Raw genomic sequence first — 22,500 nt, 5'->3', positions numbered from 1 at the left:
CCAATGGTGGCCACCCCAGAAAAAAAAATCAGTCAGAACCCTCTGAATGCCTGTGACCAAGTATCTCGGAGGTTCAAGTGGGATAACTCGATGCCAAATAAATGGAACCACCAGGTTGTTTATGATTGATACCCGTGTCTTCAGCGAGAGAAGTTGGTACAATCTTCTCCACCTTGCCAGTTTCAATTAATTTTTTTTCCAGGAAGTTCTCACAATTTTTTTGTTCATACGCTTCAATTCCGAGAAATAAGCCTAAATATTTAAACCCCTCACTACTCATTCCTCCTGGTAAAACAGGCAGGGACGAGGAAGGCGATCTGGGGCCCACCCAAAAAGCTACACTTTTTTCCAATTTACCCTTACAGTAGGCAAGCTCAAACTGGGTAAGGCAACGAGAGACCTCAGAAACATCTTTTTGATTTGCAATAGCAACACAAATATCATCAGCATAAGCTGAAACAACGACTTTGGAGTTTTGTGAAAGAGAGACTCCGAACACGGAGTTCCGAAGTAAAACTAATAAAGGTTCAACGGATAGATTGAAGAGCATGCCTGATAGCGCACAGCCCTGACGGATGCCTCGCTGAAAGGGGAAGGGGTAACAAAGACTATTATTAACCTTCAGCAGACAAGATGCATTTTTGTACAATAACTTAACATAAGCAATAATTTTTTCCCCAAACCCCGTTCTCCTTAATACATCAAACAAAAAAGAATGGTTAACACTGTCAAAAGCTTTTTCTTGATCTAAAAGCAAGAAACCAAAACCATGAGATGTAGTTCGACCAAGACTGATCAAGTCTCTCACCAAAAAAATATTATCGTATATGGAACGTTCTGGAACGCAGTATGATTGATCAGTGCCAATCAAGAAGGAGATGGCTTCCTTTAGACGGGTTGCAAGTGCTTTTGACAACATTTTATAGTCCGTGTTGAGGAGTGACACAGGCCGCCAATTTGTGGTCTCATGCAGGTTTCCTTTCTTCGGAAGGAGACACAAAACTGCCCTCCGGCAGCTCAATGGCAATTCACCTTGTTCAACATTCTCCTGAAAGACCTCAAGAAGAGTAGGGCATAGAATGTCCCAGAAAGCCTTATAAAATTCAGCCAGAAGGCCGTCTAGTCCAGGGGCTTTCCCATCCTTGCTATCCTTGAGCGCAGCAGTAAGTTCTCCAAGAGAAATGTCAGGCTCAAGCAATTGTTGTTGGTCTTCAGACAGAGAAGAGAGCTGTTCAAGCATCGGCTTCCTGTTCTCCTTATTCACAGCTCTTTTTGCGAAGAGTTTAGAAAAATAGTCTTGTAGTTCATGCTTGATATAATCTGGGAGGTCAACAAATCACCACCAGAAGAGCGCAAAGCATGGATTTGTTGAGATGTCTTGACCATTTTTTCCAAATTGAAGAACCCTTTGTTTGGTGTGTCAAGTTGGATTTTTTCGTTCCGCAGTCGGACGAAAGCACCGGCCGCCCGCTCTTTCACCATTTCAGCCAGAAGGGTCCTTTTCTCCGACAACTGCTGGAAATTCACGCCAGACAATCCAGCTTTCTGCTCACAGATAAGTATATCGTTTTTTTAAGCAGATATCACACCAAAAGCGCTGTATGTGCTGTAAGAGCAGTATTGTTGGCAAAAACATTTGATTTGGGACTTTGTGCAGTCCCACCATTGTCTTAAGTTCAAATATGAACCCTTTTGTGACTCGCATTTTTCCCATACCATTTTAAAAGCTTCTATAAAATGTGCACTTTGTAAAAGTTTCAAATTAAAAGTCCACTATGCACTTCCACAGACATGATGAGGAAAGCCACACACCATAACAATCATGTGATGATCGGAAAAACCAGATGGCCTTATATAAGAGTTCTTAACAATGTTTACCATTTCATGATTAACATAAAATCTGTGAAGATGAGCCATCGTCAAAGCATTTCTTGATGCACAAACCCATGTATACCGACGGATATTACGGTTTTGTACCTGCCACACATCCACCAGTTTAAACTTTTTGATTATTTCCTACAAAGGCCTTGCACTGGGTGGATGAGGCTCACAAGTGTTCCGATAAAGTTGTGGGTTGAAGGTGCAGTTGTAGTCATCCCCCAGACACAACAACATGGTTAAGTCAATGGTGCTTACAAACTCTGCCAACTTGTACAGAAAGGCATCTCTTTCAGAGTTAGCACTAAGACAGTAAACATTTGTCATGCAAATCTTTAGGTTACTACTGACAAATTGCACAGACAGCAAGTAACCTTTGCAAATTTCCTTACAAGTTATCTCCGAAGGCTGGAGTCGAGGATGCAACACTATTGCCACATCAGCTTTGGCCTCAACAAGCGCACTTGAGAAAAAAAGACAACCTTTAAAGATTTTACACCACTCATCCTCAGAAGACTGATTTGTATGAGTCTCCTGTGGCATTAACACATCAATTTTTTTCATTTTGGAAGAGCTGAAATACCTGGAGTCGACGCACACAACTGCGGCCCCCATTGACGTTCAGGGATGCTACTTTTATCTCCATTCAGTTAGTTATTCTTGAAGCTCTTTACCAGCCCGAGTAACACATTTCCTTAACCTTTGGAATTGAGGCTCTGACATGTTAACCTGAGAAGAATCACGAATCATACTCCTTGCAGTTTTAATGAAATCGTGTAAATTTGGGAAGTAATCTTTGATTTTTACGTATCTTTTCCTGAATGTATCATCCAGAAATTTAATCACATTTTCTTGAGACACTAAGGTTGTGTCGTTTCCCCCTTCATCCTCTTGAGAGCTTAAAGCACTAAAATGTGGGGTGGAAGAGGTTTCATCTGAATCAAGTGCTTCATCTATGGCCTCTCCTATTACTTGTGGAACACTCACTTTTGGCTCAACAGAAAGTTCTGCTCTGTTTACGGACTCCTCCGAATTTGCCTTGTCCATGTCCTTCCCCTCGACAACCCTTACATCATCATCTGTGAGGGAGGGGTTAACATTTAACTCACAGGGATTTCCCCCTTTATCTATTTCTCCATCACCATCAGACATAGCTGTTAACTCGTCTGAACAAGTTTGGCGAACAGGACAAACACTTAAAACATCCTGAGATACCTCACTGTTCTCTGTGTCCCACTCAGAGTCGGCCAGTGGAACAAGCGAAGTTTCCACATCCGCACACGACTCCGGTACCACCAAGGGGTTTCCAATGTGGGACGTACCTTGGAGATCCACCGAGCCTGACACGATCTGGACCTTATTCTTCTGCTTCGCATCAAAGGCATCAACATTTGACCGTTTTTGGCCTTTTTTCCCCGGTATCCGTAACAGATACCGCCATATCGTCCACACTGTCCTGTACAGTGGATGGTGAAGGGGAGGAAGCAACTACTTTCACTTCCTCATTTGGTGGGGGTAGATTATTTACGTCACGATTACACCCCCCCCTCTCCAGCGCCGGTCGGGGTGGACGAGTCCAATTCGTCGAACACCTCAGCCGGTGGGGGGGGGTCGGGGCTTGGCTCCTGATTCACCTTCTCCCCATTAGTTTGTGGTGAGGAGGAATCGTTCCTCACCACCTTCACTTTCCTGCGGTGGAACCGCATTGGGACAAACACTCTCCACGTGCCCGAAAGCACCACATCCAAAACACGTCATAACCTCTGAGGAGGCAAACATTTTATATTCAAACCCGTCGATTTTTACACTGAGTACAACATTCAGTGTTTTCCCATTTTCAGGTAGTATCATGTAAACCACTCTTTTAAAGGACATGACGTGGTTAAATTTATCACTAACATGACGACACAACTTTACCGAACTTGTTTAACTGGTTACACGAGTCCTGGTTCCTTATAAATAGTGGAATATTATTAATGTTAACTTTAACTGTTGGGGCCTGTAAAGCGAACACAGAGAGGTAAGTGTTCAGTTCGATGAACAGGCCATGCTCAACCACCGTGGCGACCACGTGTTCCTCCAACACAAACACCACAAACTTCTTATTCATGCGACAAGCAGCACAAACATTATGTAAACCGACGAGGATACCGATGGCAGAAAGCACATTGTAAAGTTCAACCTCACTGGGAGGGAAGTTAAACACCGAGTTTACGAGTTAGTGACTCGAACATCTCGACACGGAAACGTTCACCCGCCATTCTAACTCAAGAAAACAAGTTAGTAAACTTTATCGACAAAAAAAGGCGTTTTCACAAACACCAAGAAATCAACGATTAAAGTTTAGAATTAACAAATAACACGGTCGCATTGAACGAGAAAAACCTCCCCCGGCGGCCATGACAGGCCTTCGGCCTACGATTTTCTCCACACGAGACCGTGGTCTCTCTCTCTCTCTCTCTCTCTCTCTCTCTCTCTCTCTCTCTCTCTCTCTCTCTCTCTCTCTCTCTCTCTCTCTCTCTCTCTCTCTCTCTCTCTCTCTCTCTCTCTCTCTCTCTCTCTCTCTCTCTCTCTCTCTCTGTATCTCTCTCTCTCTGTCTCTCTCTCTCTCTGTATCTCTCTCTCTCTCTGTATCTCTGTCTCTGTCTCTGTCTCTGTCTCTGTCTCTCTCTCTCTCTCTCTCTCTCTCTCTCTCTCTCTCTCTCTCTCTCTCTCTCTCTCTCTCTCTCTCTCTCGTACTGTCATGGCTGCTCCTTGCTTTGTGTCATGAGTAGCCCTCCTCGACTGTGCTGTTTGGTGTTTCCACTTTCCACATTTTTCGTTTCCCATGTGTTTGTTTTCTACTTGTGGACTTTTCCCGTGCTTTTTTTCCTTCCTGTCTGGAGGAGAAAGAAAGAGAGAGACAGACAGACAGGCAGAGACAGAGAGAGACAGAGACAGAGAGAGAGACAGACAGAGAGAGAGAGAGACAGAGAGAGACAGAGAGACAGACAGAGAGAGAGAGAGAGAGAGAGAGAGAGAGACAGAGACAGAGACAGAGACAGAGACAGAGACAGAGACAGAGACAGAGACAGAGAGAGAGAGAGAGAGAGAGAGAGAGAGAGAGAGAGAGAGAGAGAGAGAGAGAGAGAGAGAGAGAGAGAGAGAGAGAGAGAGAGAGAGAGAGAGACAGAGAGACCCAACGGGTGGAATACGATGCTAAAAAACGAGGGTATTCATGATATGGTATTCACGATGCCACAATGGAAAACAAAATCAACCTTGCGATGCAAAAGGAAAGAATATGCATCCTTCTCATCAATAATGCCGTTTACTTCCCAGCACTAAACAGCACCACTTATTGCTTCAGGACATATAATTTGAGTGCGCAAGCTGATACATTGCCAGCACACTTGTAAGAGCGCCAGTTGGTTTACTACAATGGGCTGAGACATTAATTACTCACAATGAATTCTCATTGTGAAAAGGTCAGAAGGCATATGGTGTTTGTTAAACTTATTTCAGTCTTACAAGGATTTTGGAGGTTGTGCAATTTAACCACTGCTCAATGTCTGGATTTTCTTTGCAAGTGACAAGGGAAGGAGCGGCACAGCCAGAAAAACCGTTCTGGAGAACGCCTTGAAAGGGAGTTCCCCATTTGAACAAACTAAAATATATTTATTAATTTTGTCCTTTTTACCTGCTGCAAACTACGATAAAAAGTACCAACCAGCATCGTCCATTGAAATCACACCCTTAACCCAGAATATCGGTTATTAACGATGACGATGATGGTGGCGGCGGAGACAAATACATTTCACTCCCTGTCTACCCATACTATACAAGACTGCTTGTGTGACACAGTTGTTTTTATTTCTTTTACAGGTATTAAAAATAATGTGGCAATTTATTATGGAGCAGCGCATCCGCACTTGTGACACGAACATTGAAACAAAGTCAGTGAAGAGAGCACTTCAGAGAAGATTCCCAGCACCTGGACCTGCTTATAAAACAATGAAGGTCATAGTGCAAAAGATGAAACATACTGGCTCATAACAAAATGAGAATGAATTCTTTTCAGGACGGCGTGTTAGTGTTCGTGTCCCAGAGACTGTTGAAGCTGTATGGCAATCCATGGAGAGAAGTCCACACAAATGAACAAGATAACTTTCAGCTGAAACAGGAATTATGAGTCACACTTCATTGTGACGAATACTGAAGGAAGAAGATGTTGGGCTTTTTTTCCGGACGAAATTCAGATTTTCCAGGCACTTAATGAAAAAGATCACAGAAGACAGGATGGATTTTGTAACCGCATTTCTGAAACACTGGAGAATGAAGACCTCAGTACAAATGACATCATTTTCTCTGATGAGTGCCATATTTATATTGATGGAATGATGAATGAACAGAATTGCAGATTTTATGAATTGAAAAAGTCGCAAGAACATGAAGAAGCATCAATTCACTCTCCGAAATTCACCGTCTGGTGTGGATTGAGTTTGCCACTAATCTAAGGTCACTATACTATATTTTTTTGAAGACCCAAATACTGAAGTAGCGGTAACCATGACATCAAATCATTGTCCTCACATACTTAAGACTTACCTACCTATAGAACAGAGTGTGAAATAATGATAATAATCTGTGGTTTCAACAAGATAGAGCCACATCCCACACCTCTAAAGAATGTCTCGGTTGCCTGGGGGGAAATTTTCCTAATCGCCTCATCAGTCACAGAACTGAGTTCTCGTGCTCCCCCAGATCTCCTGACGTGTCACCACTGGATAATTTCATTTATGGGGACAAGTCAGAGTGTTTCAGTTGAAAGCCACAATTGCTGATTTCATCGATGCAGTTATTGACATTATCTCAGGAGTTATGCAACATGCCATTCAGAAGGTGATGCGTAATCAATCAATACATAAAATAAAATTTCACAGAATAGAAGGGAAGTCATATTGACGGAACAGAGAGAAGTGTTTGGTTATTTTATTTAAGATCTCAGGCTCAAAATTGGAGCTGCCACTCACATATCTCACACGTACATGGAAATACAGATGAGACAAAACACAGGACTATTCGACGAGACAAACACAGCCACTGAGCTTGGAGGAAGTGCTAGTGCCATCACTTCCCAGGGTACTCTGCGTACCAGTGACGTCACAACAATGGCGTTGCTTTTCTCACTGCACTCAGCAAGGCATTTCCTAAGGAGGAAGTACCTCCTCCCAATGGATGCCAACCAATGGGGGATTGTCCGTGCTCTTAACCTTTTAAATGCTGAACGTCAAGTGACAAAGCAGCACTTACCATTTTAAAAGTCTTGGGTATACAGTAACTCAGCCAGGGTTTGAACCACCAACCTCCCAGATTTGGAGCATATGCTTGAACCATTAAACCACTGAGCCTGGTTTTAGGATTGAAACTTTAGGATTGCAGAAATATTTTACATTAAAAAATTATTTAATATCTGTCACTCGTGTCACTAATGTTATGATTTTTTTTGTATTATTTACATTTTCTATGACCCACTCTTTAGTTTACCCAAGTACAAGAGGTCTGTATCTGAGTGGCAACCCGTCCAGGATTGTAACCCTCATCAAGAAACTGCTTCGGTAGAACTGACACTGCACAGAGCATGGCGCATGAATAAATCAAGTGGAAGTCACAAGATGGAGAAAATTCCCAAATTGTATAAATCTTGTAGGAATGACTCGCATGAGTGATTGAGTGATACAAATTAGAGCTCTGAAATGGAAACAACATTTGTTGCAAGAAAAATTACAAAGCTTTATGAAATAATTAGTCATGAACAGATGATTTACCCTCATTCATTGCAGAGCAGAAAGCCATTCGGTCCATCATACCTGTACTGCATCAACAACATAATTACCTCATTTGAATCTTCGGCTGGCAACCGAGCCAACACTGTGTCACACTATGACTGACTAAATTTGAAAGATACCATTCAATAAACGAGAACTCGTCAACAAGACAGCCTTTCCAATGTCCTCATCTGAAGGATAATGTGTCCCACGATTCAGCGCCACCTGCTGGTATAGGTTACATTTCTTTGGATTCAACTTTACAGAACAAATTAAGGAAGCTGTTCACCACTATCTCAGATCATCCCCCATCCAAAACCATGATATTTTCTACCACCTTCAACTCCCAATCCCCCTCCACCCCTACCCCAAGCCCACCTCCCTCCAAATTTCCAGTTCTTCCTTCCTGAGAGTTTCCTTCTACATCCATGTTGTCCACCCCATGCACCCTCCCTTACCCCTCTTTCCTCCACACCTCCCTTATTTGTACAAGTCTCCATTATTTTATCCTTTAACCACCTCTCCTAACCTCTTAACCCTCCCACATTTCGACTGTTTCTCCCCTCTTTCTCCTGTTCTTTTTGTTCTGTTGCATCCTGATCCATTCATTGTTCTCGCTCTTTCCACAAGCCACAAAAAAATTCAATAATACTAAACGAGAATGGCACTCAGTCGAGCTCATACCACTGCCAGGCTGATTAGTTTACATTTTGTATCCCACTGATAGGCCGGATCTGGATCCGGACCTCCAGAATCTAATTGACTTGTTTTTGCACCGACCCAACTCATCCACCAACTTTTGTCATAATTCGTCTGCAACTTTTTGAAATATTGTGCAATATATTGTTTTTAACCCATCAATCAATGGTGAAGAATCACTAAAAAAAAAATTGTCCGATCCCAATCCAGATCTTCACCAAAATCTAATCAATTTGTCCTTGTCACACACCAAACCTGTCCACCAAGTTTCATCCAAATCCATCCATAACTTTTTTGAGTTATCCTGCTCACAGATAAGCAGACAAACAGACGGGTGAAAATATAACCTCCAACCACCTTCGGTGGCGAAGGCAATAATAATAACAATTATAGTAATAATAAAAAAGGCACCTGGAGGCTCAGAGGCCAGCATACTATCAAATGAGTCACCCAGCTGCCCTCACTCAGTCAACAACACAGCCTTCCATGGAGGTATTCAATTCAAGTACAGTCCTGTAATATATAGTGCAGAGTTGACTCTGCTTCACTTTTAAGATCTATTGAAATCAGGTCAGGTCAGATTAGATCTGTGACTTGCTACAGGTACAATGTAAACCTGCACTAACCTGTTTTATGGTCGGGTTGTCAACGACAAAACCATCTCCCCCACTAAGTTTCTTGGTGAGGAGAGTGTATGATATGGACACCCAGCAGGATTAAAAACAAAACCAGTCAAAGGGCGGAGGAGCTCCTTGTGAGCCAATGGCCATCCATATTTAGTCCCCAGCTGTGTCTGCGGACGTCCTCCTGCAGTTGGCTTACTTTTTATTAGGAGGCTGGTGGCAGAATTTGCACTCCGGCCACCGTAAAACCCTTCATTCCGCAAAACATACAAAAAGCCCCCCCAAGAAATCTGAAAAACCACTTTGTGGGAGTATCTCCTGGGCAGCCCTCCTCAGGGCAGCTCACTGGATGACGGTATTGGGGCAAAGCCTTCAAGATCACCAATCTTTGATGATAGGAGGGAAACCACGGGGTAACATCCCTGGGTCAGTTTGTGGGAGAGTGTGTCGGAGTGGTTCTGAGGTGTCGTCCACCAGACGGCAGTCTCCTTGGGTTAACCTGAGGCGGTCCCTTCGGGTGGGAGCCTGGATGTCCTATCTCAAAGAGAGGATGATCACCTGTCTCTGTCATCATCTGAGCTCAAGTGTTTGGACATCGGTATTGCAGCACTCTCTGAGATCCGGAGACCGGATTGCAGCGAGATCATGGAAGGTGGTTACACCTACTCTTGGTCTGGTTGCTCTGATGGTTACCATGCCAAAGGAGTTGCTGTAACCGTGTCCAACAAGCTGACTCCAATGATAATTAATTGATGTAACACCGGTCAACGAGGGTATTATGAGGATGAGGAATCATCACTGCATGGGTGTCGTTTCCCTGGTCTCTGTGTATGCTCCGACTGAGGCGAGTGATCTCACTGTGAAGGACGCATTCTACGCCACGCTTGTGTCTTTGGTTGATCAGTGACCCAGGTGAGATACTCTTCTCATGTTGGGGGATTTCAATGCATCAACTGGAACTGATGGGGATGGTTATGAAACATGTGTTGGTCCCCATGGGTAGGGAAATGTGAACCAGAATAGCACTAAGTTCCTTGACTTTGCAAGAGGTCATGGATTTGGGGTGGCCGGTTCATGGTTTCAGTGCCTACAAGCTCATCGCTGGACTTGGTATTCCAACGCTGGCAGTGTGACAAAGGAGAGTGACCATGTCCTCATTGATGGTCGCTCTTGGATGATCCAGAACTGCAGCATCTACCGGAGTGCTCAGTTCTCAATACTAACAAAAGGCTTGTTGTTGCAACTCTGAAGTTGCAACTTAAATCCAGGAGAATGGTACCATCCCAGCCGAGGCTGGATGTTGGCAAGCTCAAGGATGAGAGTGCTTCTGAGGAGTTTGCGAACAGGCTGAGTGGAGATTTGGGATTGAGTGCCTTCAAGACCACAGCGCTTGATGTTGCCGGGAGATATCTTGGAACTCACTGCAGGGTGAAGAAGAATTTTGTCTCTCAAGGGACACTGGATACCATTTCGCAGTCACAGGGCCAGGCTGATTGGCAGAACTGAGCTGTTCAGGGAGATGAGGCATAAAACTGTGCGTGCGCTAAGGGTGGAAAAGGAGGCCTATGTGCGAGGAATCTGTGAGGGGGTAGAGCACAACCTGTGGTCAAGCGATTGTCGTCCTGTTTACAGGGGAATTCGAGAATTGCGTTCATCCAAGCCAATCCTTCAGTGTACTACAGTTAGAGCAGAGTGTCGTGGGCTCTTGACAGAGGAGACTGAAGTGAAGGCCCGCTGGGCCGGTTACTTTGAGAGGTTGTACCAGGCTGATCCACCAGCTGTTGAGTTGGATGTCAGGGGTGTTACAGTCCCTATTGCTAACCCTCCAATCTACTGTGGTCCACCTTCGTTTGTGGAAACACAGACTACTGTGAACCGGATGAAATGGGGTAAGGCTCCTGGGATCTGTGGCATCCATGCTGAACTTCTCAAGGCTGGTGAAAATGCTATACTCATGTTGTTGCATTCAGTTCTGTGCTCTGCCTGGAACACAGGCATCATCCCAACTGACAGGAAGATAGGCCTTGTTGTCCCTCTCTGGAAAGGGAAGGGTGATCGCCAAGACTGCCACAACGACTGAAGGGTGATGCTGCTCTCCGTGCCGGGCAAGGTCTTTGCTCGGATAATTCTCGATAGGGTTCACCACCATCTGCTTTTGCACCAGCACCCAGAGCAGTCAGGCTTTACATCAAAGAGGTCAACGATTGACCATATCTTTGCTCTTCGGGTCCTCACCTGCCTGACCTTGCCCTGCCTTGCCTCCACTCCCTTGCCCTCCCCTCCCTTTCCCTCCCCTGCACTCCCTTGCCCTCCCTTTCCTCCACTACTCCATGCATGCATTTTCCCTCCCATTCCCATTGCTATATTCTCCTTTACAATATCTTCCTTCTCAATCCACACTACGGATGGCTTCATTATGTCTCATATCCTCCCCTCTCCTTCACTACCCTCCCTTGCCCTCCCCTTCACTCCCCTCCCATGCCCTCCCCTTCACTCCACTACCCTTCCCTTCACTCCCCTGCTATGCCCTCACCTTCACTCCACTGCCCTCCCCATCACTTCCCACACTCCACTGCCCACCACTTCACTCCCATACACTCCCCTGCCCACGCCTTCATTCCCCTACACTCCACTGCCCACCCCTTCACTCCACTGCCCACCCCTTCACTACCATATACTCCACTGACCACCCCTTCACTACCATATACTCCACTGCCCATCCCTTCACTCCCCTACACTCCACTGCCCACGCCTTCACTCCCCTACACTCCACTTCATTCCCCTACACTCCACTGCCCACCCCTTCACTGCCCTACACTCCACTGCCCACCCCTTCAATCCCATACACTCCCCTGCCGTCCCCCTTCACTCCCCCTACATTCCACTGCCCACCCCTTCACTACCATATACTCCACTGCCCATCCCTTCACTCCCCTACACTCCACTGCCCACGCCTTCACTCCCTACACTCCACTGCCCACCACTTCATTCCCCTACACTCCACTGCCCACCCCTTCACTGCCCTACACTCCACTGCCCACCCCTTCAATCCCATACACTCCCCTGCCGTCCCCCTTCACTCCCCCTACACTCCACTGCCCACCCCTTCACTGCCCTACACTCCACTGCCCACCCCTTCAATCCCATACACTCCCCTGCCATCCCCCTTCACACCCCCTACACTCCACTGCCCACCCCTTCAATCCCATACACTCCCCTGCCGTCCTCTTCACTGAGAGTTCCTCAATCATAAACTGACGTTTGTCGATGGAAGGTGAGAGAGACAGAAAAGTTAACCAATTCCTGAACCCCGCTTTTCGCTCGGTACACGCGGGGTAATTAAAGTATCGTAAGGGGAATAACAGACAATAAAAGCCAACACATCAATATCAACTGCTTCAAGCAACTGTTGGAGTTTTCATCGCAGTGTAAGGAAATGGCCTTCCAGAAACATTATCCAAGCAGGAGAAATGTTCACTTCACACAAGATTCAGATAAATCCTGTGGAAGACAGGATGTGGCCAAAAATGGTAGGAGTGTGCATTGCACACCCAGGTGGGCAAATCCTCCCACTCGAGGACCTTTCAAGCTCTGGGAGTCAGGAACGCCTTTGTGTTTAAGAGCAAGACCCCAAAGAATGTCCAAAACACCCAGAGGTGGGAGAGTAATTGTAAGATTTGACGTCGCAGAAAATGCAACAAAAGGCACGTGACACCACAAGGAGACCTGCGACAACACCTTCTGCTGAAACAGCTGCCCCTGTCTCATTGAGGGGACGTCACCGAGCGACAAGTGGAGATATTAATCTTGAGAAACCAACAGTGTCGTTTTCCCGTAACTCGTGGCACACGACGGATGGCGATGCTTTTCCACCTGACCCATGACCTCGAGGTCAGTGGGAGGACAGCAATGTATTAGTTGAGAGTGCGGCGGTGAGCACCGATTCTGATGTCCATCAAATACAAAAAGGGACAACAGCATATGGGCTTGTTCTCTCAATCATTCTGACATTGTTGTAATGATTGTGTGCGCTCTCTGCAGAGTGGATAAAATGAATTTAAATGTTGCCTTTTGGGCCTGTGGGAAGCTTCTGAGGGTTAATGACAGCCGCAGTGTCACAAAGTCCAGATGTCCACGTGGCAGTCCACTCGAAGCCTGGCTTCAATAATGTCATCAGCATGGCGACATGCGCCAGCTTTCCTTTAAAGTGGCGTGTGTGAGACCGGCAGCTCGTAAAATGCGTCTCATTTGCTGTCGATTGCAGGTATGATAACTGGGAGGGGGGAAAAAATTGTGAAAATGGTGATTTGGGGGTTTTTTTTGGTGTAAAGCCATTGCAGACATGGTGAATGGTTCTACCACACTTGGTTACACTCTGTACACCGTTCAAGCTCATGTTGCAGACTGCGATGCATCTCTGCGTGGTGGTTTGCAACATCCTGGAGCCCTTAATAAATTGAGCTCAGCCGGCCAAATCAGGTCAAGCGGAAACCCATTCTCCTAATCTCTCCAATGGAATTTAATTTACAGCCTCACAGTCCCCTGCGAGCAAATGAGCAGCTCCACCTTGAAAATAAACAAATGGGGTAGAAAATCATATTCTTCTTTTCATTATTATTTTTATCCTCCTCCTTCATGCCTGGTGTTGGCTTGATGGTTCAGGTGGTGGGCTTTGGATCCAAGGGTGCTGAGTTCAAATCCTGCTCAGCTGTTGAATGTTAAATCAACACCAGGTGAGGTTCACTCGGCCTGGCATCCTTTTGAGGTCAGCAAAATGAGTACCAGCTTGCTGGTATCCTGTGCCGGAGTGGCGACCCGTCCAGGATTGTGCCCCATAGCCAAGGAGACTGCTTAGGCAGAACCAACGCTCTGCACAGAGTATGGTCCCAATCTCCTCCTTTTACAGCCACAATTATTCCCACGTTCTTGTGGGGTTGGCCGGGAGGAAGCTTCTTGGCCCAAGGCTTTCACGAACCAGCTCGCCAGGCCCGGCATTTGACCGAGGTTCGGGCAGGGATTTGGAATTTGGCCATGGTGCCCGTGATAGCTCACTTACTATGAGGTGAAGGACATCCTGGGACCTTTAAATGGGGGAACCCAAACCACCTCAATGCTAATATATCCCTTGATGCCGCACAAAATAGAAATGATTTGTCTTTTTCTGATTTCCGAATTTAAAAAGTAGGTAAATCTGTGATTAAACTCGAAATCTTCTTCTTCTTCTTCTCCAGATCAGCCGTGGCGTTACAGCCGGAAGGAGACCGACCACCAGATCCGTACTGTATACGGATAACATCACGGTACGATATAACTCGAACGGTGAATAATTTCCCATTTTCCACAAATATACCAAGTCAATGCGTTCTTGATGCTTGTATACTAATGCACACTGAGATGGTGTCATGCTCCACCAATGGCCGAAAGATCCTAACTTTGCCAGAAATTGGACGAGGTTTTTCCGAAGTTCCCGCGTGTGGATAGGGCCTACAAAATGTTCGCTTTTGTGCGCGGAACATGTTACAGCGCACTATTATGAAACAAAAGTGATGGCTATATCTTGTGGTTATCCGCCACAATTGAGAGAGGGTGTCACCCTCACAATTAAGTGGAAGAAGCAGCCGCCGCTCAAAACCAACACCATGTCCACCCAACTACCAGTACATGCACATGGACATGGACATAGACGATTTGAGTGGTGAATCAAACACCTGCTGCCATTGCCTGGCAGTTACTACAAGAACACCTGAAACGAATTATTTATTATCAACACAAAGTTCTACAAATCAAACGAACCACCATCAATTTATATTGGAGATAAACTAGATGCAGTATGGATCATCATCTACTCCTCCGAGATGATTTGACTGGGTACACCAAAACTTTCAGGGTCCCCCCACTTCAGCCCCTCACAATCATCACCACCATCCAACAACCCCCTCCACACTCCGCCATTCACTGGGGAGGGACATCGACACCTCACAGACATGACGGTGGGACGTGGCACGGACACGAATGGCATCTGGTACGTTCCCGTTAAATACAAGACACCTGGTCAACCCGCAACGGTAGGACAAAGCATTCATCGCCCAATTTGCCCGTGCTGTGGGGTGATGATGGGTATTTCTGCTTGAGTAATATATAAACCAATTGATCAATTAATCCAAAATCCCTCCCTTAGAAACCGTCAATTTAATGGAAAAATCAAACCATACCGAGCTGAAGTGACCAAGTGACCAGCAGTTTCTCCTTCACAAACACTTGCGCCTTCTTCCTCTGACTCACTCACATAAGGCTCAAAATGATGCAGCTCCACAATCCTCCCAAAAGGATCTTTAATTTGAACCTCCCATCATTAATTTGGTCTCCGATAGTTTCTTCAAAATCCCACTGATCAGTTTCAACATTCAGAGAATCTTCAGTGTTGCTCATTACAGTGGAATCGGTATCGGAATCTGAGCTCGACATGCACCATTTCTCTAGGTAAGCCATCGTTCGGATCAATATGGATTCCATATGTGACGTCACTGGCGAAATCGAAAATCGACAGACTCGGGCTTTTTTCGACACTTTGTGATTGGCAAAAAAAACTCAAATTTTTTTTTTTGCCTTCAAGTTAGACCATGATTAATGATTCTCAATGGTTTTCAGGAAAAAAAAAAGATTCCGTTTGAGTTCCCCTTTAACATCCACCAGCTAATGGCAGCAGACAGGGTACCCAGTTTGATGTCCATCTGAGGGGCGGCACACACATTAATGAATCACCGTGCCTTTGAAACACTGGGATATCGCGTAAGGTTTCTAAAATGATTCATATCCTTTGATTGCCAATAATTTTGACCTCTTAAGTTTTTCAGAGCCTTTCGGAGGCAGACCTCAAAATTTCTTCAAAAGGATTCACCGATTCCAAATTGTCCTATATTTAGTCAGTTCTCACTGCGATAAAACACTACACGTATCCTGGCAGCAAATGATGCTACCTGAAAAGCCAACAGATGCCGTAGATTTATGTAGGAGAGTGATAGTGCTTTGCTACCACTGATTGATAATTCTCAGTATCACTATTAAATAAAAAGTGGATACGATCACTTTTTGGGTCCTTTTGGTGTGCAACAGACTGCAACACTTTCATTTTGATCACGAGAGTCATGATCTCTGTTTAATTTGCCTGCCGCGGTTTAGTTTGATTTGAACCAGAGATTTATTCTTCAATTTCCAACTTGCCGTTCATCTCCAGATATTTATCTTCTACCTGAAATAAATAAAGGGAAGGATTTATTTTTGCCCTCAAATACATTCTGACTCTCTTTGTCCTTCCACCAGTCTGGTGTCCCTGCTTTACCCACATCTCTTCAACCCCAACCATAAATGTTGCCCAACCCTTTAATTGTGTATCCCTATGTTTCATCCCATGACCTTCTGTGAATCAGCCAACCAATCAGATGGGCTGGTTTCAGCAACAGCAAATTTGAACCATCCACAGTGAAACCATTTCCAAATACACGTTCCCCACCCTTAATAATTATTAGATGACATTAAGTGCAGGTCGAGTGGAAAAGTCAAAAAGCAAGAATGAACTCCAAAACCAAAGAACACCTGCTGGCCATCCAACACATTCCTGTGTTGTCCAATAATGGAATATTTACTTTCTTTGTATATTTATCAAATCCAAGAGAATACATGTAGCGTCATTTTCTAAACTTTACTGTATCCTGTCGGAACCCGCCATTCACGGATTCGCTCTTCGCGGACCACGTACATTCACGGTTTATAAAATGTGACATGCTTCAACATTTGCAGCCCTGTGCTTCGTGTATTCACGATTTTCTCAGTTTTTTTGCAGTTTTCTCACGTTTTTTTTTTTTTTTTTGCAGGCGTATTCATGGTTTTTCACGAGCGTAGTCACGGTTTTTCTCAGTTTTTCATGGGATTTTTGATTTTTCACTCACGAATCGCCAGGAACCTATCCCTCCTTTTTCCATTGAAACAATGCCCCGCCATTAGCAGATTCGCTATTCGCGGTATTTTCCAGGAATGTATCCTCCGTGAATAGCGGGGTTGGACAATCCATGAAAAATCATTTTTGGAACATCACATCCAGCAGTAAGAAACCTGATCTACCTTATTGGATTTCTTGCCCAGCTTTTACCAAGACACTGAAACGTACGACTCACTTATAGTGCAAGGAATGATTTTGACAACGAATTTTCACACCAAGAGCAAGACCTTATCTGTCTTTTGTTGAAAATTAAAGCTTAAATTAATCAGACTCAGTGAAATAATGGATAGAGCGTCCACCCTGAATCTGGGAGGTCGGTGGTTCAAAAACCTGGTGAGTCATACCAAAGACCTTAAAAACGGGTGATGCTTCACTCTCAGCATTAAAAAAGGAGAAAGTAGAGACAAACAACCATACATTGGCAACCATAGTGGAAGCTTTGATTAATCGAATGGCCTTCTCCGATGTTAAAATTTTTTGGAAGGGATCTCACTATTATTATTTTAGGACAGACTGTTTCGTACAATTTGAGATTGACATTGTAATCCCTTTCAAAAGTATGGCTCCACATACTGTATAAGTGATCAGGATGAGCTGAGGAATCAGGCAAAAAACAAAAGAAGACGTTGTTTAATAAATAAATGCCTCCAACAATTAAAGAACAATGCGATTATTTTGTTTCTGGGAAAAGACTGTGATCAAGCACCCAATTCTGTTGAGCTTACATTATTTATACAAACATAATTGTACCCTCAAGCAAACGGCACACAGCATTGTGATAAAATACAGAGCACAGTACAAGTGTACAATAAGCTCACAGTCAAATGGAACTTACCAAACATATTCAAGATGGATGTGTACGTGGCATCAATCACTTTAATTCAAGGTCCCATCGAAAACCAGGATCTCAGATAACCCCCCCTCCCATCCAAAACCATGATCGCAGATCACACCTCTCCACCGACCCATTCAAAAACATAATCTCAGATCACTGCACTCCCCACCCCATCCAAAACCATGATCTTTTCTACCCCTCTCAATAACGTCCACCCACCCAGAAGCCCACCTCCTTCCAAATTTCAGGTTTTTCCTTCCTGAATGTTTGCTTCTGTATCCATCTTGTCACCCTGTGCATCCTCCCCTACCCCTCATTATTCCCCACATCTCTTATTTGTCCACAAGTATCCCTCTACTTTGTCTTTCAACCCTAATTTTGGTGTTTCCCCCCTCTCTGCTGTTCCTTTTGTTCTGTTGTGTTCTGATCCATTCATTGTTCAAGTTCTTCCACGAGCCTCGACTTTGTACACCATAAAGGAAAAGAAAAGGGCAGCAGAAGAAAAAAAAACCAAAACATTATGCATACCAATGCATTATTCCACACATATGCAACATTAATAATGTGGCTGGCAGTTGTAATTTGTTTTATGAGAATAAAAAATGTGGCTTTGATTTGTGATAAACCAGAAGTCTGTGAACGCAATCAAATCGTGTTCACATCTTGTGGTGTGCATTTTTCTCTTTATTTTATTTTTTAAGGAAGCGTAATGGAGTTCTCAGTGTGGCTGACAACGGTCTTAGTTCAAAAAGTATTCACTTGGACTTTGACCTGCAGTGCAGGCACGACAGCTACAACTCCATAAGGGCATACGTTGTTTCAGAAGGCAAAACCCAAAATTTACATTTCCTTGCAAACTGCGTTAGTTTAAGTAAAGGAAACATTTTGAAGACATAACTTTCTGTACCCAGCCATTGCATCACATATATTGTTTCAGATATATGAGCCTCCTTCTATATGATAGAGGAAGGCGCATACATGTTGTCGGGTTTGTTTCTCTAATTAGTGCCCCCAAATTTTTAAATGGTACGTCACAGTTTCTTTGACCCCAAAGAGTACTATCCCACCATTTATCTTTCTTCCTCTTCCCTTTTTTTGCTGCCAATGTCCGATCTGTATCTCAGAGCCGGCTGGGATTCTCAGAATGAAATTTTACATCAGGAATGGGAATAAAAAAATACATGCAGTTGACATAAAATAAATTTGACCTTGACCTCATTTTAAGGTCATCACCCAATTATAGACTTTTAAAACATTTTTCACCATAATTCGACTTTGGTTTGTCTGATCAGAAGAAAATTGCAGTCTCCAGATATCCTTGAGTTAGGTGCATTTATGCTTAATTTACATCATACTCTTCCTGGTTAAAGGTTAAGGTTAAATGGCGGTCTGAAAAAAAGCGTTTTTGTTGTCATCACTTAATTTTCCCAGTGTGGAATTTCAAACACCGAATGGTCTTCCAAGATGTTCCTGCATCAAAACAGTGGATCTGCACTGAAGTTATGCACCTGATATTTGATTCGTATCCTTTGGCCTACTTTCTTTGGATTCTGACATGATAAACAAAAAACAGCCTTTTTGGATGAATACTTGAATAATTTTCCTCCAATTTTCAGGATGTTGAGTTTTCTGGATAGATTGTGGATGGGGACACATTTTCTTAATTTACCCTCTATCCCGATATGTTTATGGTCAAAGTCATATGGTGGTCCGAAAAAAATATGGCCATTATTGGATCGCCGCTTTGTTATCGCAGATATCTAGTTATTGTTATTTTGTTGTTATGGCAAGAAACTGACAAGAAGCGAAACAGAAGAGAATCTTCAGAGAAAGAGAGCCCCTCTCAAACAAGTATTTTAAATTGGACACATTTATTCAAATAGTAAATTTCGAATTTATTGGCTTTAGGCTTATAATATTGATGTTGTACTATTGTGAAATTTAATTTTTCATCACTTTTTCTTTCTTTATCCTAAGTTAATTAAGATGAAGGTCATTTGTTCCATCGTGACTGTGCATGTTCTTCTTGCTCCAACTGTAGGCTCTGCAAATATGATACAGCAAACACCAAGCAAATAATTAAGGACATTAATCAAGGTTATCAACATTACAGATGACACATATATCAGCTGCTTTGTAAAACAGGTATGTGATTACTACAACGACTACTACAACTCCTTTAACAGCCCCAATTATTTCCACCTTGTGGGATTGCCTAGGATAACGTTTTTGGCTCAACCTGACTTTGAATGAATAATATGTTTGACTGTAGGTGGCAAGAATTTGTAATTTGTTCATGGTGCTAGAGATAACGGCCTACTCTTCAGGAAAGACATCGTGGGATCTTCAATGCCCACCAATTAATGCCAGCAGAAGAGACACTTTATTTAACGTCCATCCGAGGGAAGGCATGCACATTGATGTTATCAACGTGCCTGTGAAACAACAGGGTGACAATTTATAGCTGGAGAAAGATTCAAACCCAGGTTAGACAGGTCAGAAGAAAATGTGCATACCTCTAGGTTATCCTGCAATGCATGTTCTTGATAAAGTTTTAAAGTGATACCATGTCGAGTCTAACATCAGAATGTAATGAATGGTGCAGAGATCTCATGAAAACATTCATCACCCATTTATAAAATCGATATGTATTGGGAAATAAGTCTGTAGTTTGAAATAAAAGTCAACTGATTGCCATTATGCCTGCAAGACATTAATTACATCATCCAAATAACATAATCCAATAATCTTTTAAGATTATCTTAAAAGATTATTGGAATCTCCTACAATGAAGCTGAGTCGAGGGGCTTATCACTTCGCCATCACAGACAAGTCAGTGGTCTCTGTATCTTCTATCACTTCCTTTGTTCTTGCACCCTCTGCTCTTTCTGTTCTTTGTCCAACCCCCCCCCCCCCTCAAGTTTCTGCAGCATACACACAGTCCACCATCAACCCCCTTCCAGTGAAACTATTTAAATCCAGGATCACTGCTCACCTCCACTCATTTGTTACTCTTTTTTCCACATTCTCTTCAATCTCATTCTTCCCTCGAGATATTCAAGCCAGCTGTTCAGAACCATCACAGATCATCCCCAATCCAAAATTATCATCTTTTCTACCCTCGTTAACCTCACCCAAGTCCCTCCTTCCAATTTCCAGTTTTCCCTCCTTTGATTTTCCTTTTATATCCATCTTGTCCACCCATTGCATCCTCTCCTGCATCCCATTCCTCCCCACACCCACTGTTTGCCCAAGTATCTCTCTATCTTGGTCTTCAACTCTGCTGTTGGTGTTTCCCTCCTTTCTCTGCTGCTCCTTTAGTATACGTCTCGACTGCTCCTTTGCGTCCTGCTTTTGTCTGTTACGTCCTCATCCGTTCAGTTTACTAGTTTACCTTAAAAAAATAAAACAAATCTGCGTATAAAAACACTTTTTGGCAAGTTTAACTTTTTCATTGCACCATTGTCTTTATTTTATTTCAGCTTCTATTCTAAGCTATGGATTAACAAAATTATAAAGTAAATTGTCTTACTGAAATATGGGCTGCCTTTCTTTAAATAAAAAGTATTTGCAACAACTTCGTTGATAAATAATATTCTCATGATTGCCATCAACAGCAGAAACAAATAATGACAGTTGACAAAATGGTGGAATAAACGATCGTCTTTCAACAGGTCAAAGCATTGTGGCTTCCTCTCGGGTTCACATTGCTGAGCACATCTAGACCTGCGTCGATTTACAATGCACAGTCACACCTCTCAAACTTGACCAAGGGACGGCGCATAAGTGCCTGTCACCAAGCGAACACAGAACCTGAGAGGCGAGACATTATAATGAAGCAAATCCTCTTCCAGGTGAAGTTCAAGTGAGAGTTTCCAATGAATACGTTGCACTGTGTGTTACACAATTTAAAGCACAATTAGACTGTTAATGATAGCGGAAATAAAATGATGAGCACTTAGTGAGGCAAGGTATAAAAACTAGACAAGTGTTTGTCATCTCCATACACAAAGCTAATCCCATGAGATGAGTGTATTGTTTAGATCACAGTCATTCACACTTCTTTTCAGTGTATTCATGCAAAAAAACTGGCCAGAGAATGCATAAAAGGCAACACAACACCACACACACTTTAACTCGTTCCTAAAGGCCAGCAGTCATCTCAGGTGTCCCTTGGAGTCTATGTATTGACGAACATCAGTGCCACCAAGATCGTGCACCATTATAGGTTCATCCACAGCTATGACTGTTGGTTGTGTGACCAAAACTTGGCTGGTGTTGTCACGGCTCGTTATAGTATTTTATAGAGAGAACCATTCACACGAAATCGATGACACTTTTCCATGCTTGCACTCAAATTAAAAGCACATTTTTCAGGATGTTCAATCAGACAGCAACGCTTGCCAGCTTGGATCGATTTGTCTCAATGGGGTTTGACTCCAGCAGCAGCTGCCATGACAAACTAAACAAGTAACAGACATTAACCAAGAGATAGCTTAGTGTTGTGCTGGTTATGGATGGATTCTAAACACATATTGGATAGGTTAACACTCCTCTATCCCACCTCTATCTCATCATTACTCAGTACAAAATAAAAATTAAAAAATCTGCGTATTAAATACAAGTTTTAGCAAAACGAAATTACAGTGCTTACAATATTAA

At 43.5% G+C, this 22,500-nt stretch overlaps 1 protein-coding gene across 8 annotated transcripts in view; it reads right to left on the bottom strand.

The window, feature by feature from the left end:
* Positions 1-22,500, bottom strand: part of RBMS1 (RNA binding motif single stranded interacting protein 1) — a 424,513-nt gene that overhangs the window by 335,041 nt on the left and 66,972 nt on the right. Inside the window, exon 2 of one of the 8 annotated variants that reach the window (XM_085891740.1) lies at positions 1-1,512. This exon is cut by the window's left edge and continues 1,716 nt beyond it. The exons of 6 other annotated variants lie outside the window; for them this stretch is intronic. In XM_085891740.1, the coding sequence (XP_085747866.1) occupies positions 74-1,240 (1,167 nt within the window). In that variant the 5' untranslated portion in view covers positions 1,241-1,512 and the 3' untranslated portion in view covers positions 1-73. Of the gene's footprint in view, positions 1,513-3,200; positions 3,384-22,500 lie in introns of those variants that run through there. One more of the 8 variants, XM_085891736.1, reaches the window with a different exon arrangement.

Source organism: Eptatretus burgeri, chromosome 8, assembly GCF_056783735.1.
Source record: "Eptatretus burgeri isolate ZD-2024b chromosome 8, Ebu_testis_v1, whole genome shotgun sequence".
In the NCBI taxonomy this organism is placed as follows: domain Eukaryota; kingdom Metazoa; phylum Chordata; class Myxini; order Myxiniformes; family Myxinidae; genus Eptatretus; species Eptatretus burgeri.
The sequence above is the reverse complement of the archived record's forward strand: the minus strand, read 5'-3'. Positions and strand labels throughout refer to the sequence as shown.